Consider the following 17,960-nt stretch of genomic DNA (forward strand, 5'->3'; position numbering starts at 1 on the left):
ATATTACAAATTATTAGAATTGTTATTGTGGTTGGAAACCAGAACATCTCAAACGCAAGGGACGACTGATTTTGGTATATCCAGATTATATATAATACGTAAATTGTGAACATAATAACAAACAATTGATTTGGACAGTACAAACATGCACAAAGCCGTTGAAGGTTGAATAGGCTACAAAATAGCCGATACTTGCACGAGATGTCATTAAAAATCACCAGTTTACTGTCCATGAACTTAATAGAGAGTTTGAACTGCAATTAAAGTGACTACCTGTGACGAAACGTCAATAAGTAATCTTCAGAAGTTTGGTTTGTGACAAATAGAAACTATTTCAGTCTTGAGCAGCTGGCTTGGTCTTTTGTCGACATCACTAGAATCGGAAACAACAATTCTTCACAGGTCACTCAAGGACTCATGTCTCCACAGTACTCGATGGGCATTGTGCTTGGTGACATAAGATTGAAATTATATATTTTGTTAAAAGTAACTTAACATTACTGTCTAGGTTCTGATACAGTTATGATGTGGAGAGGCATTAGTATGAGTGGATGTGGATATATCTCCATGCTTTACAAGGACATACTTGCTACTGGAGAATATACTGACGACGCGGTATGAGACCCTCTTGTGGGTCTTTCGAGGATGAATCAAACCAGACTTTGTTCTGAAGCACAATAATACCCTTTGTGACATTGCCAAAATTGTTGTGGATTAATTAAATGTTGAAAGATCATTAAAAGTCTACTCTGACCTTTAGACGTGGAAGTAATGCAAGAGTAGCTGGAAAGTCCTCCACAACAACTCCAACTGATAAGAAATAAACCTCACAGATACAGAGAATGTATGACTTATACTCAGTACAGAGTATATCTTTTGTTTTGCCAAATATCCTTATTTAAAACAAGTTGATTCAGTTAGACTCAAACTTTAACATATTTGAATTTTATAAGATACTCATCTTCCAAGAGTCACTGACAGTCAATGAAATCGATTATAGAACTTCATTCTTTGAGGAAATAATGCTACTAAAAATAAACTAATTTCAATTATATTGTTTGCTGGATTGTAGAAATTATTAGCTACAAAATATTGGCTCTTTAATGTTTTAGGCTATTCGTTCTTGGACGGATAAGAGCGCAGGTATATATGCTAATTAAAACACCAGTCATGAAAAAAAATATAATTTGGTATATTATTACTAAAGTTAACTTTTATTGATATGATATTATTATTATTATCTATAAAATAATGTTTTTTATATCTAAAGTTTCCACCAGAAAGCATTTATATAAACGTATTATTTACACAGAAAAAGAGCACTAGAAAAATTTCCTCTAAAGCCACTGTCCTTCAGTGGATCCAGATGGAGTACTGAAGCATGTGACATGTTATCAGACAAGCTCCTTGGTGAACAGTGAACCAGGAAACTAGTAACTAAGGAAGAGTAATAGTAATTCCACTGTCTTCCCATCTGTGCTCTCAAGCCTTTCCCGATCTTGACAGTCTTGGTTTTCTCTTCAAAAACTTTCCATTGACAGACGATCCATCAACCTGCCACTCTTCTTTAATGCTCGCGCACGCACACACACACACACATTCATACAAACGTTATTCAGTTAAGTGAATGATGCACTAAATGCAAGTAAACTCTTCACTCTTCTATCTATTTCAACACTTGGAGCAATAGATTATTCTATGTTAAAGTGCTGTCGAGTTTTGTCTCTAGTTAGTTATTTTTATCTTTTGTCAATATATTAAACTTTCTTAACTACGCGAAAAAAATGTATATCTTAAAAATAAAACCACGAAAATGTTTTTTTTTTGTTTTCTTACACAAAATTTAATTAAGACGGGCCTATAAAAACATGAACCCGCTTTCTGCGAATAATTAGTTAAGAAATTACACATTTAACATATATTTTCTTTATTAAAGGCTTTATAACATCCCGCGTTCTTGATGTTCAAATAAATAAGTAGAAGACGTTGCACTACATACTGAACGACTCGCATCAAAATCAAATATTTTGTTAAATTTTGTTAAAATTTAAATCTTAATTTGTACTTTTACATTCTGAGTGAAAAATCACGAAATATTAAATGATTATTAAAAGTGCATCCATAAGTGTCTGTCGTGTGTTTTTTGTTACAGCGAAGCTACATCGGGTTATCTGCTAAGCCTATCGAGGGGAATCAAACCCCTGATTTTACGTTGTAAATTCGTAAACTTACCACTGTACCAGCGGTGGATGTCTGTCATATACCGCATAATCTAATTATCAAATAATCGGTAAAAGTTCGCCCAGAAGTGCCTTTCGTATAGCGTATAATTTAATTATTTAAGAAAAACCAGTAAAAGTGCCCCCAGAAGTGTTTGTCATATTCTGCATAATCTGATTATTAAAGGATCAATAAAAGTACATGTTGTATAATGTTTTTTTTTTTAATTTCGCTCAAAGCTACACGAGGGCTATCTGCGAGGTAGAGTTATCATCAGGGCCACTTGTGTCTTCAGTAACTTTTCAAGATGACCCCAAGGGCTCAGCGGCATGTTTGCGAACTTACAACGCTAAACACCGGGTTTCGATACTCGTGGTGGGCAGAGCACAAATAGCTCATTGTGTAGCTTTGTGCTTAATTCAAAACAACAACAGTTTTCAAGACTTAGATGTGATATGACCATGAACGAGTTCTTCAGATCTTCAAAGTACATTAACCACGTAGTCGTTATGAAAGTTCTTGCGCTCAAACTGTTACCTTAATTAGGTGTAAATAAAGAGGAACAGTTTCAAAACATGGAAGCTCTTAATTAATTCAGAAGTATACAATGTAAAAACGTTCACATTATGTTCCTCATCATCTTTCTAAAACATTCATGGTTGGTTTTACGTTACAAAAACAACATTATCACTAAAGCTATTACCCTTGTTTGGTTTGTTTTGCTATTAGAATTGGCTTATCTTCTTGAATTGTTCTCAGAACTAATACAGATTAAAAATCCAATACACATTTACCTTGTTTACTGCTAAAAACAACAAAATTCTTATAGCTCTTCTGATCCAGAAAAAGAATCAGGAAATGTTACGATACTATAGATTTTTAATATTAGTATTCGGGTAGATTTTATGAAAATAAAGTATAACATTTATTCAGAAGTGCTTGAGTGATTACTGATGTCACTTAGCTATGTTGACCAAATTTATTAACAAAAACACTTATCTACGTTGATCAAACGTATTAATTAAGAAACATAGCTATGCTAAACAAATGTATTAAGAATCTTTACTACGTTGAACAAATGTGTTAATTAAGAAACTTATTTATGTTAATCAAATGTGTTAATAAAGAAACTTAGCTATGCTGACCAAATGTACTTTTGAAAACCACTTTATTCCGCATATCCTTACGAAGGTGAATGGTAACATAGAGCTATATTTTCTGCAGGAATAAATGTGGTAACGTTATTACTTACAGAAAGACAAAATACAAAAGTTAACAATTCGATTAATGTGACATATTGTTGTAAATGGTGCATTATGAAATAGTTAGTAAAGTTAAGAACAAAAGTTGAAAGATCATTTAGTTTAATTATTGGGTTATGAAATGGTTAGCTTATTTATTTTGCGGAATTTCGGTAAAGGTGGTCAAGGTACTGCCTACGCTAGTCGTCCCCAATTTTTAAGTGAGAGACTAGAGAGGAGACAGTTAGTAAACACTACCCATCGCCTCTCTTGTGTTTCCTTTTACCAACAATGAGGTGAATTGACATTCACACTATAACATTCCATGGTAGAAAGAAAGAGCATGTTCGATAACAGAACTTGAATCCAAGATCTGGAAACTGCAAATCAAACTCTCTAAACGCCTCAAAATGTGTGATGTGTGTGTTTTTCTTATAGCAAAGCCACATCGGGCTATCTGCTGAGTCCACCGAGGGGAATCGAACTCATGATTTCAGCGTTGTGACGCCACAGAATAACATTTAACAACTCGTTGGATTGATTGTTTTGGTTGGCTTAGTGTATTATGTAAAGTTTAGTTAGCACAGCACAAAACACAATGTAAAAGTTCATTTAATTAGTTATTTTGTTTCAAATTATGTGTTATGTAATGATTAATTGACACAGCACAAGGAGAAATTATATTTGAATAAAATATTAAACCATTAAATTTTATATAATTAAAATGTTTTTCCAGAATATTTACCTGAATTAATAAACCAGAAGAGAAAGTAAAAAGACACGGGATTTTCTGGAGATCATATTCACTAAACTAATAAACCAGTCATACAAAGAAAAACTGAATATTATGAAATCAAAGTTTAATTACATTAATCTAAATGTCATCATTTAAAAAGTATTCACTCAAAACGATTTAGAGATTAAAATTGACGGTTTTTATTAATGACATCAAGTTACAAAGACATTGAAACATACTAGTTTAAAACGTGTTTACTTATAAACAATGTTCTGTGTTCTCTTAACGATCTTTTTGTTTAAGGTTGAGGACACAAGATTTTGTCCGCGATTCCAAATTTTACTAAATATAAACAGAAATTGGTTTTATTTAGATATAGTTGATACGTTTTTGTTGTTTTGTTCCTTTCTTCGTGCAGTAGGTAGGCTGTCGAGCAAACTTACTTACAAAACCACATGGTGTCAAAACACGTTAAAACAAAGTATTTAAGCATAAGATATAATATTCAACCACACTTTATAAACGCAGCGAGTGCAAAAAAATAATGATAACAATGCGTAAAAAGGACAATCATTAGGAGTTTTAACGTCCGTACGTTTGTGTAATGAGATACTACTTTGTAAACATGTACAATACAGACGTGGTTCTTCTCTCTCTCTTTGTATGTACTTATACCACACCATTTTATTTTTAAAAAGCATTCTAAAGAACTGACATGGTCGTATGCTGGTCACTTTTACATCAAACAAACGAACATACGTCCTAGAAATACACCATGTAGTTCTATTTGGTGAGGTGGTGACCCCGTAAACCCAGTTGTATTCAGTTTCATTAATACAGGCGTGGACTTTATATAGCAAGTATGGTAATTTTTAGAATAATCGATGACAGGTATCTTGGATCTTAAAAATAGCTTATTTGCTTTATCATTGTTTGAGTGGTGTGGAACTAATTCAAAGTAACGGTTCGGCATAAAACAATAATTAGAGTAGATTAATTTGAGGTCAGAAATTTATTAATAATATGGCAAATTATAACATCTTTTCCAGAAAATTTGAAGACCATTAAATAAGCAACAGTTTTTTTTACCACATGAGACACGTCACTTGTAGTGATTTAATTTAAACATATCTTATATATTAGATAAAACTTTGAAAAATCTAATTAAATATGTAAATGTTACCTGTACATTCAGTATATAATATATGTAAGGATTCTAATAGGAAGGATCTGACTTACATGACACGAGAATTGTAAAGAAATTGATTAAGCGGTTGAAGTAAAACACAAAGTTTCTTTTTGGTTCATTTCTGGGCGATTTACAACGGACGGAGAGACATCAGTATTAAGAAACAAGAAGTAGAATTATGGAAACACTTTTCGAAATGACACTTTTACTACAGGTATAAAATGAAAGTGCTTGAACTATAGATAGGCATGCGTTATTTATGATTTCACTTCCTCTTTCCCTAAGCGAGAATACAAGTAGCTGTCCTTTCAAGTATCACTTTTTTTACTTATATTCAGGTATTTTTAATCGGCTGACGACTAATAAAAGTAACTTTTCAGATGCATTCCTGAACGGCAAAAATCATGATTGATAACTCTTTCCTTTACACCCCGAGACCCTAGTTACCAACTCTAACTTACCCAAGCATATCTTGTCAAGCCCTGCATTTTCCAAAACTTACACTCAGTGGAATGATAGCTGTCGACGACAGAAATATTTTCAGCTAATAAAGCAAATGATTTAGGAAAGTTGAACCATTCAGGATATTCAGCTGTTAAATTGTCTGACTTCACGAAATTCATTACAATGTCACCTACAAGATATCTGAAAGCGTGATCTTCTTTACTTGGATTCTTAATGTAATACTCAAGCTGGTCAAAAAATGCAATAACATCCCAGAGGTGAAAGCTGTAGAGAGCTTTATAATCGTAAGCCTTAACCTGAAAAAGAAAATTCTTGTATGAGCCCACCAGTATTTATAGTATCTTTAAAAATTCCCACGAAACATAATAGTTTTCAAACGACATTTTAAAGACGTGTAAAACTCGGAAACGCAAGAATATCATATCGAAGTTTCAGTGGATATCAAAAACTACGTAGACATTAAATTATCAATAACTTCTGATAAAAAAAATACTACTAACATAGGTCAGAATTAACTACAAACTCAGTAAATAATTAAACTAATTTAGCATATCGGTATAGCAAGAAGTCATAATATCATAAAACAAAAACTTATAAGAATTAGAATGCTATTATTTATCAGACGGACACTCTGACAGTTATTGATGAGAGTTTAATGCCTTAGTAACAGCTAGTATCTTATCGTGATAACCAGTATTTTTTGCTCTGATAAAAGGAAATGTACAAGTTAATAGTTTGTACCTTTTGTTACAGTATAAATAACTATCTGAAAACGCCTGCTGCATTTCATGGGCTATTTTTTAACCACAGAACAGGATTCACTGTAAAACTCCCTTATCACAGCTTGTTTGTAATGATAATAATTTTGAAAGTATTTTATATTTGAAGACAAATGTGATGAAAATGTAATACCATATTTTAAGTGAAGTCTAGAAATTAATATAATGATAGAATATTTATAACACTCTAGAAAATGATTAAAGAATGGATAATTAAAAATTCTAATATTTTAAGCTAGGACAAGATAAAAATGCTATTAGGAAATAATGTCAATCACCCTTCACCAATAATTTTTCAGCAAATAAGACACCTGATTGTCTGTCATGTGATATGAAATGCTAATGATTGGTCCTTCAGTTTACACTTGTGAAATATTACTCTATGGGTTTATCCTTCATGCCATTTTATTTCTATACAGATTACATTCACCATAAAAAGTAAGTGCAGTTTGGCACCTATGTTGATCAGGGAATGTTTAATTTCTGGAGTCATGTAATGTCTTTGAAAAGTATCTTACACATGCTTAATAGGAGTGAAGTTAGGTGAGTACAAAGGCCGCTACGCTGTGTCAGTCCTTTCTTATTTAAGGAATATATCAACCATTGTAGCATTATAGAAGTGAACGCTATAAATCATTAGGCTGAATGAAGTCAGTACAAACCGCAGTAAGATGGAGATTCAACAATACGTGGAATTAATAGTATCAGTTCGCAGGATGTAAAGGCTTGTATCTCCAACAGTGCTTATATTTGCTCACACTGTGCTGCCACCTGCACTAATTTGACCACGTTCTTGTGTAAAAAACACAAAACAACAAAAACAAACGTTGGATCATGTTCCAGGTTATTTCCAAATAGAAACTTCTATGGCTGCAGAATAAAGTGTAACTTGTATAAAATGGATTCATTGGACATGTTCTTGAATCTATTGAGATGAAGTCATTTTGTTCCTGGATATGAGAGGAAGGTAAGTCTCTGGACGTCTGACAAAGAGGTTGAACTTATAAAATTTATCCACAACCGCCTATAGAATGACGTCGTAACAGGTGTTGCCGTAAGCATCAAATTCACTTTCAGAGAAAGTACTTTACGACTGCAGCGAATTAGTTCTGACAGATAGCAGTCATCTGCATGTGTTGTGGATAATGGTTCAACTTATGTTTTTTCTTCTTGTTCGAGCAAATTCAGCAACCGTGTTATTGAGTTGGAGATGGATAACAAAAGTTATATTTTCTTTAGAAAAACCCGAGAAGTTTATTTAAAGATAAAATGTGTGCGAACCATTAAGAACTCGTGTAAACAACACATGTTTATTTTCAGCTGATTCCATGTACAATATATATACCCACTTATCCTTGATACATGAGAAAGAATAAGGCATGTTAATGAACATAAAGCATGGACTTAAATTAAGCCTTAAAGATAATGTAATGTTGAATGAATGTTTCTACAGAATGAAGAATAAAAAATAGTCCGTTATTCTAGTAAACGTTAAATAATCATAAAAGTGGCATTTTATATATTTTATTCTTAAAGCTAAGAAAGCTGAGAAAGTAGATATAAGTTAAACAAAACTGAAAATAGGAATTTAGCTAACAACTGTACATTCAAAGGAATTTCTAAAACTTTGTGTTTTTTTTTGAAAGAGCAAGAATTGTTTTAACTGCAAATTCTAAACTGTTATTGTAGTATATTCACTTATGGAAGCAGTTTAACTCAATTTATAGTTAAAATGGGTAGGTTAGTTTTATATATAATAGAAACTTTACCAATAAAAGTAAAGTGTATAAATGCTGGAGACTTCGAATAGTCAACGAAATAAGTTGTTTTACTTTACATAAGATTATTTTTTTATTCAAAAGAGCAATTATTCTTATATTGGCATGTCTTCACCGTTACTAATTAACTAATGACAAAAATTTTAATAACATCATTGTCCTTTCAGAGGACGTTGTTTTAGTTATCAATCATCTTTGCTTTAACTTCGATTATCGCGAATCCGCTTTTATCTTTATCAGTTTTCTCACACGAAGCCAATATATTAGACAATACAAGTACTCACGAATTTTGAGGGCTGTGAAGTAACTATATAACGATATACGGAAGAGTTCAAGTTCCTAGTGTAGGCAAAAACCAACTGATTGACAGGACAGGTTTGTCGAAGATCGGACACCATTGTTGTGTATAATTCTTCAATTGTTCCAAAACCTACAAGAAAAGTAGATAAAACATCTTGGCTCACGTCAACAAAGAAATATTGTAAATTAATAAGAAATTAATATGTGAATGTCTGATTTTAGCAGTTCATTACCAAAACAGGTTTCATATTCAAACAATATATTTCAAAGAAAGTTTCCACTTTAACAGTGCTCCGCGATCAGAAACAAAATATAAGCCAGCACAAACAATTCACAATTTACCAGTACTGTATGAATAAAGTATGCTACTATAACAAAAATACATCACAGAAATGTTTCACTCTCACAATAAAGTTTAAACGATGTATCCAAATCTAACAATAAGCCTTTAGAGAAATGTTTCATTTTAGCAGTACGTTACTAATAAAATATCATATTTTAACAATAAACTTTGAGAGAAATATACTATCTTAACAACTGGTCATGAAATAAGTGTTCTACTCTAACAAGAAGTCGTCAAAGAAATGTTTCACTTTCACAATAAATTTCGAACAAGGTATCCAAATATAAAAACAAACCATTAGGAAAATGATTCATTTTAACAATACGCTATAAACGAAATATTTATTCTTGCAATAAGCCATCACAAGAATGTACCAGTTTTCCAATGTACATCGTAAAGAAGCTTACTAGATTGAGAACCAGCCACTGGAAAAGAATGTTTTACTTTAAGAGAACATGTTGGGGAAAAAAAATCATGTTCTAACATTTTTATTTATCTGTAGTCTAAGCAGAAAACTACATAAGTGATTATCTGCGTTCTGCCAACCACGGGTATCGAAACCCAGTTTTAAGCATTGTAGGTTCACTATATACGGCTGTGCCACTGGAGGGCCGTACGCTAATAAAACACATCTAATAACTTCCTCTTACAAATGCGTTACTCTTAAAAACAGCTCATCAAAACATTTATACTTTAACAGTATTTTATAAAATAGGTTATTGTAATTAGCGAAGGATTTAAAATACATTATTTTAGTAAAACCGCATCAGGAAACTATCCAACTAATAGTATATCATCAAGTATCTTATTCTTGCGTTAGATCATTCGAAAAAAAAAATTAATTTCAACTTTGTGTCATAATTTTTCTACTAAAAATCGCAGAAATAGCTTTACAACTTTTTAAACTCAAAGTTTAAATATATGACTTCACTACAGATACACTTTCAAGTGTAGTTATTAATAATGTTTGTCTTAGAAAGTGAAAATTAAGTATGCTTTAAGGACTTTAAAATGTGACATTTGTCTTTCAACTCCATTCTAAAACTAAGGACACTACGTGAGAAGAGTGCAGGAAAACCTGATATTCAACAAAGAAAAGAGACATAAGATCATTTTAAGTGGTTCTTTAAAGCAGGCATAAGTTTTTATATGAATCCGTCTGAAATAATACTACTAGCGTTTGTTGACTCGAGTTCTTAACCAACGCATTAATCATTTAAGTGAATTCAGAATTTTTGAAGATTTAGAAATTCTTAAACATGATTATAATAAAGCAGCATGGAACGTGATCAGTTATTGGCTACGATGATAACAGCTGAACGTGTGAGTTTTATTCACCTATTTGGGCCGTTCCTCTGGGTAGAAACTTGCATATTATACATAATCTTAGATGGATATAACTTTTCTCATTTACTCCGCTAAGAAGTGTTTTTTATGTCCTCGTTACTTTAAAGATTCCAGTTTAATTATCAACTTCAGAATAAAAATATATTGATATATTATGACTGGTACTTACAAAGCTTTATTAAAGAATTTCTAACAAATGGAACTTTATACGTTTCGTATATAATACTCATGGGCCTTTATTTTTAAAAGAAAATACAAAAGAGAAATAGGAATAACTTTTTACCAGTTTTTACTAGAATCTATATTACAGTATCAGAAATAATATTATTTTTTTAAAAGCACTGGAAGTCTTTACCGACAGAACATTGAGACTATAATCCAAACGATTATAGGTATAGTGCACTTAGAATTACGAGGCAATGAAGGCACGCCAGCCGAATATTAATACTTATTTGAAGCGAGAAAAAATGCGCAACTTTCGAAAGAAGTAATAGTTGTGTCGTACTGCTTTAGTTAATAGACTCATGGAAGGAGGGCTGTGATTTATATGCCTTAAAAGAAAAGGAAAAATAAAAACAAAAGAAGAACACAGCAAAGTCCATATCGACAAGAGACAGATGCACCTGTTAGAATCCTTCTTTTTCATTACACTTTATCGATACGTTCGTAAGGGTTAGAAAAAATCGGCTTTCCAAATAGTGTGGAAAAACAATGCTAAGATAACGAACATCTCATAAGAAGATTAGGAAAACTTTACTTTAAAAAGCATTACTTGTGTCTGAGGTGTTGTAAAGTTGGAGAGTCAGTTGAGCGATGCTAGGGCCGAAACTGTCTAGACTTGTCGTTACATATTTTTTATATCTTCTCCACGACCAGTGACGCAAGTCGTCGGGACCAGGCCAGAATTCTACAGCTTGAGACGAGGTTCCTGAATAGAATTAAGTACAATTTTATACAATTATGTTTACGAGTTCTGTCATCAATGTGAATTAAATGTTTTGCACTAACATGGAAGGAAATCCCCAAATATCTCTGAAAATAACAAAGAAACACTTAAAGTTGAAAATAATTAATATGTGACATAAGTAATTTACCCTCTAATAAATATTTTAAATACCATCAAACACTAATTTAAACGAATATATGTTTTAAAAAAATCGAATACTTGTATTCAAAAATTACATCTTAAAAATGGCATGTTACCTAACTTGAATAAAAACTGTAGGATTCTTAATATTATGTTATGTCACCTAACTTGATTAAAAATTGTAGGATTCTTACTATTGTGTTATGTTACCTAACTTGATTAAAACTGTAGGATTCTTACTATTATGTTGTGTTACCTAACTTGATTAAAAACTGTAGGATTCTTACTATTATGTTATGTTACCTAATTTGATTAAAAACTGTAGGATTCTTACTATTATGTTATGTTACCTAACTTGATTAAAAACTGTAGGATTCTTACTATTATGTTATTTTGCCTAACTTGATTAAAAACTGCAGGATTCTTACTATTATGTTATGTTACCTAACTTGATTAAAACTGTAGGATTCTTACTATTATGTTGTGTTATCTAACTTGATTAAAAACTGTAGGATTCTTACTATTATGTTATGTTACCTAACTTGATTAAAAACTGTAGGATTCTTACTATTATGTTATGTTACCTAACTTGATTAAAAACTGTAGGATTCTTACTATCATCTCATGTTACTTTTCTTGAATTATAATAAAGGGATTGTTACTAGCTCCTTATGATACCAGACTAACTGAAACAAAAAATGAACATTTTCGTGTGTTAAAATAAATAAATAATATTGCATTATTAATTTGTACCTTAGTTTGTTTTTATATGTAAATAACTAATAACAAATAATAAATATTACGTTATCAGCTTTATTTAGTTTACACCATAATAATTATTTTTCCAACAATTTGATAACATTAATGTCTCAGCCACTAATCTCTCTTTGTCTTATGATATTCATTTTCATGAGCTTTGGAATTAATTAAAAGTCCTCCTAGGCCATCGATAAGATAGATATAGTGTATCTGACTTACTTGTAAACATTCTTATATACTTTCATTTTTAGGGTTTTACAGTTCAGCTTTTAAAATGTTTTTCTCAACACCAAAAAAGAAGAACAAATCGTTATATTTAGTTAAAGTGTAATTTATATAGTACAAAAACGGTGTCTCGAAATGTATTTCCAAAACTATACCAAATGCTCAAAATGTTCCCTGTCGGTAACTGACTGACTATATTTCACCACACGTGCTCCAAATTATTTAAAGTTTTTAGAAAAAAAATGAAAAGAAAGAGGAATATCTAAATTTTGAGAGGCGTAAATAGAAATATTTAAAGTTAGTGCATTTGAAAAATTAATGAAGCGTTAAGATTCTTACTTTTGATTCTTCTGTTCCAATGATATTACATTTGTAAACTACTAATATAAATTAGACATATTAAATACTGTCTTATTAAACATATTACCTACTGCCTTGTTAAACATGTTACATACTGCCTTGTTAAACATACTACATATTGTATTGTTAAACATACTACATATTGTATTGTTAAACATATTACATACTGTCTTATTAAACATATTACATACTGTCTTTTTAAACATATTACATACTGTATAGTTAAACATATTACCTACTGTCTTATTAAACATATTACATACTGTATTGCTAAACATATTACATACTGTCTTATTAAACATATTATATACTGTCTTATTAAACATATTACATACTGTATAGTTAAACATATTACGTACTGTCTTATTAAACATATTACATAATGTATAGTTAAACATATTATGTACTGTCTTCTTAAACATATTACATACTGCCTTGTTAAACATACTACATACTGTCTTATTAAACATATTATATACTGTCTTATTAAACATATTACATACTGTATAGTTAAACATATTACGTACTGTCTTACTAAACATATTACATACTGTATAGTTAAACATATTACATACTATATAGTTAAACATATTACATACTGTCTTAATAAACATGTTACATACTGTATAGTTAAACATATTACATACTGTTTTAATAAACATATTAGATACTGTCTTATTAAACATATTACATACTGTCTTGTTATTAGAGAATATCATGATCGTATTTAATATCGAAATGTTAATTACTGTCACAAAAATATTTTTAATCAAACTGGGCCCAACTCAGGAACAGTAAACGTTTGTTAGACAAGATCTTATGCTTTGTCTATTTCTAAGTTTCCTACAACAAGTTCATTTCCTAATAAATACACTATGAGGAACTATCTATAATCTTCTCTTGGTAGACGAAACATCTCAAAACCGACATACACTAGTAGAAAATAAGCTAAGCAGTAATCCTCTTAACCACAAAGACATGAGTCTATAATTCCGATAGAATTAGAAACCCTAAGGCACATAATCCCTTGGTAACACGTAGTTATCAACTGCAGCTGAGAACCTTACATATCTTCTCGATGTCATCTAAACAAGCAGCAAAACATGAAGACGATATCTTGAAATTCGACATAAATTTCAAATTGACACTCGTCATTAGAAAGACATATCGTTGGATTATGAATCCCTCCCCTATATGTACATGTATCACTAAATCAATCATCTATGTGCTTAAATTTAGACATGTGTATATAAAAGACTGAATTACATCTATCAAGACACATGTTTCGTATATGGTAAAAGACTATTCATTTGAAAACACATGAAACTATTAGGAAAAATTTAAAACGACGCTTTCATTTTATTTAGTCATGTACGTCGTTTGTTCCACTGATCTTGCTAATCTTTATGCTAGGAAAATATGTCAATTTAATTTCACGTTTGTATATTCAGTTGTAAACTTTTCTTTAATGTATTAATTAATAAAGTTGGTTATATCATTGCTTCAAGTAGCTTCTTTTGGTTATTCAATGGAAATACGACTCTTTCTTTTCTATTAAATAAAATATTACTTAAGTGAATAAACACGTTTACTGAAAGTTACTCGCTCTTGAAAATTTATTAATTACCAATTTCAGATTTTCTTTTGCTATTGAAATTACTTCTTCTATTGTCAGTTATGCTCACTCTAATGAACATGAGTTAAGTACAGTATAATGTATAATGTAACAACTTTAATTGGTGAGCAATTCAGACCAGCAATGAAAAAATACATGAGAGTTGGATCGCAGGACTTTACAGGTATGAGATCATTAAGATTGTTGTGAACCCCAATTTCTTCAGCAATCTTTTTCATAAGCAAAGTTGTTCATTTCGAGGAATCCTTTTGTATTTCTCAAACCACAGTTTAATGTTTGGTCAACTGTACTAAAACGTGTGTCTAACTTTATTACAATAGCTTTTTAAAACAGAACCAAGCTATCTATTGGTTTGAGAGAGCGTTGTTCCGGGTTTACTCGGGCGTACATTTGAAGACTCTTGGTTAAGTGTGTTGTTTCACGAGTTTTCTGCTTTCTTGAAACATACTGAATGATTCTTTCTCTAAAAGTCTGGGTCTTTTACTTCTACATCGCTTAACAATATCTCTATGCGAATATCCTTTCTAGTAAAAATTGCGACGTAACACCATCCATATGGCTGTCGTGGTGGCATTACACACTCTAATAGTTGAATATCCGCTATGAACCGATCATACAGTTAGACATGTTGCTGAAGCACCATGGCTTACATCTGTAATGACATATCATTGAGTTAAAATATGCAAATCGTTGTGACAAAGAGCGAATGGCCATTTTGTACTGATGCATACGTTCTTCTACCGTTTATACCAGCTCCATGAAATATTCTAAATTCAACGTTTCATCGATTATTCTGACTACATTCTTAAAAATCTAAGTCACGCAAGCAATAAATATAAAAGTATTACTGAAATAAATAAGCACATTTGGAGCTAATGATGTTAGCTTGGGTAATTTATTATCTTGAAATAGGAAAAGATAAAGTATAGTAAGCCAAGTAATCTTATCACTTTGGCTGAAATCTTAGCTTCTTTTCATAGAGACTTAGATACAGAAATATACACGTGTACTTCAATTTTGCCATTGAAATTAGGTTAAAGGTTAAATAGAAGCTTTTATTGACATCTATCGAAAACGTAGGTGTTTAGAATTTTTATTATATGCACTTATATATAGAGAGAAAGAAGAAAGATTATAATCACGTTAGTTTAGTTTAGAATTTTCTTATGTTTGTTCTGTTTTACAAGTGAGAACAAAAAGCTGTATTATTTTTTTTCTGACAACAAACTAATTTGCGATATCAGAAACTACAAGTATAAGTTCAAAAGAAAACTTTTTACCACACTCTTGTTCTTTAATGAGAGAGCGGTAAGTTTATGGACTTACAACGCTAAACTTTGGGTTCGATTCCCCGAAGTGGGAATAACAGATAGCTCAATGTCGCTCTGTAGTAAAACAAACATATGAATCATAATATGTGCAGATTTTTCATACAATTATTATAAAAAACAGAATAAATAAAGAAAAGCGATTTATATTATTACATGTCGTAATAACTGTACGGAAACTTAATTAAAGCTATTACCAAATCTATTAAATTGTCTACATAATAATTATTTCATTTTGTAAAACTGTATGTTCACGTGAGTCAAATTTCTTTTATAAAAATAGCAATATATGTTGATGAACATTTTAAACAAATCAGTTTTTACATAATTCATCCCTTTTGATATCAAACCGCATATAAAGAAGTTCAAATTTCAACAATTTATCATTTTAACGCGTACTACAAAAATTGTAATTCATCACTCAATGATCAAAATCATTGTATCAACACTTAAACAATAATTCATCAGTAAGTAACTGAAACTAAGAGTCACATCAACGCATAAGCCACAAAAACAAACAATGGCAAATCACTTAATTATTACAATAATTATTTATATCAACGAATAAACCATAAACAACAGTAATTCGTTAGCGAATAAATTTAAGAAAGCCTTATATTAACATATAAACCATAATAAACAGTAATTCATCACATACAGTACTTGTAACAAGGTAGCTTATCAATATGCAAGCCATAAGAAATAGAAAATCATTAGTCAGTTACTACGGTAATGTATTGTACCAACAAATAAACCAAATGAAATGGTTGTTTATCTGTCAGTTATTTCAGGTGGTTAACTGAAGCGTGAACCACCAGAAACAGTAATTCATCAATCGGTAATTATTACTTAAATTGTAAATGGAGGCTAAGCACACTGAGGTAATGTATAACAACGTACATAACTGTTTCTTGTTTTTAATTTTCAACTAAATATATCATATTTAGTGTTAATTAATTATATTAATACAATTTTAAAACTAATAAACAGTTTAAAATAAGACATGTAGTAATTATATTATAAAGACTATGAACCAGATAGACTATAATAAGCTTTAAATCGTTATATTACATTAAACCGTTACTTGTAATCACGCTGTGTTCTTGAATTGATGTTTGTTAGTTGTCATTAAATTGTTCATTATTCAAATAACATGTGTAATATAGATAAACTTGGCATGGCCAAGTTGTTAAGGCACTCGACTGGTAATCCGAGGGTCGCGAGTTCGAATCCCTGTCACATCAAACATACTCGTTCTTTCAACCGTGGGGACTTTATTATGTGACGGTCAATCCCACTATTCGTTGGTAAAAGAGTAGGCCAAGAGTTGGCGGTGGGTGGTGATGACTAGCTGCCTTCCCTCTAGTCTTACACTGCTAAATTAGGGACGGCTAGCGCAGATAGCCCGCGAGTAGCTTTGCCCGAAATTCTAAACAAATTGACAGATGTAGTTTTAGTCTCCTCGTCGGTAATATTGGGTAAAGCCGAGATATGTCCTTCAAGGTCATACAAAATTTGTGCATATTAGACCTCAAATAGTAAGGTTATTACTGATTTGTCACGAGAAATGCGTTTTATTGCATTGTTCAGAAAATCAATACAGTTTAACAGCGATTGAAATTGAAGTTTTTTGTATCGTTGGAGTGTGAAGAGGATGTTGCTCTTTTGTACAGCCCGAGGGTAAAGTGATAAATAGATCTTAACGATTAAAGTTAAATATTGTGTTAACATACAAACCCTTTTAAAGAATAAGTGATTAGACGGAAGAACGCTGTTAAATTGAAAAGTTGCGTGTGATACAAGTACGTCTGTAGACCCTCAACTAAGATACGTATTATTACGACGTCGCCGAACTAATTACGCTAAAGACCATGCATAACATAAATACTGGTTTTGTCATTGAATTGAACCATTTTCAAGAACTTTCAAGATTGACTTTAAATACATAATAACAGTTGCAGTACAACTAAACGATAATAAAAAGTTGACGTGTTTCAGAGATCGACTCCAGTTTGTTTTGATATTATTCAAAATATTCACACAATATTGCTTTGTTTTTGCTCAGCTTCAATAGACACTCGTGCAGTATTGAGTAATGTGTACTCCTTCCCAAGTAACAATAACACCTGTTTAATGAATTAATTTGTCTTATGCACAATCTAATCAA

General features: G+C 31.2%; 1 protein-coding gene across 2 annotated transcripts in view; it reads right to left on the bottom strand.

The window, feature by feature from the left end:
• Positions 1-4,373: 4,373 nt before the first annotated feature.
• Positions 4,374-17,960, bottom strand: part of LOC143225791 (pyrethroid hydrolase Ces2a-like) — a 68,654-nt gene continuing 55,067 nt past the window's right edge. For both annotated transcript variants that reach the window (XM_076455784.1, XM_076455785.1), the window contains exons 7-9: positions 11,171-11,326; positions 8,693-8,838; positions 4,374-6,147 (exon numbers count right to left, since the gene is read on the bottom strand). In XM_076455784.1, the coding sequence (XP_076311899.1) occupies positions 5,839-6,147; positions 8,693-8,838; positions 11,171-11,326 (611 nt within the window). In that variant the 3' untranslated portion in view covers positions 4,374-5,838. The remainder of the gene's footprint in view (positions 6,148-8,692; positions 8,839-11,170; positions 11,327-17,960) is intronic.

This window comes from Tachypleus tridentatus, chromosome 9 (genome assembly GCF_004210375.1).
Source record: "Tachypleus tridentatus isolate NWPU-2018 chromosome 9, ASM421037v1, whole genome shotgun sequence".
Classification (NCBI taxonomy): Eukaryota; Metazoa; Arthropoda; class Merostomata; order Xiphosura; family Limulidae; genus Tachypleus; species Tachypleus tridentatus.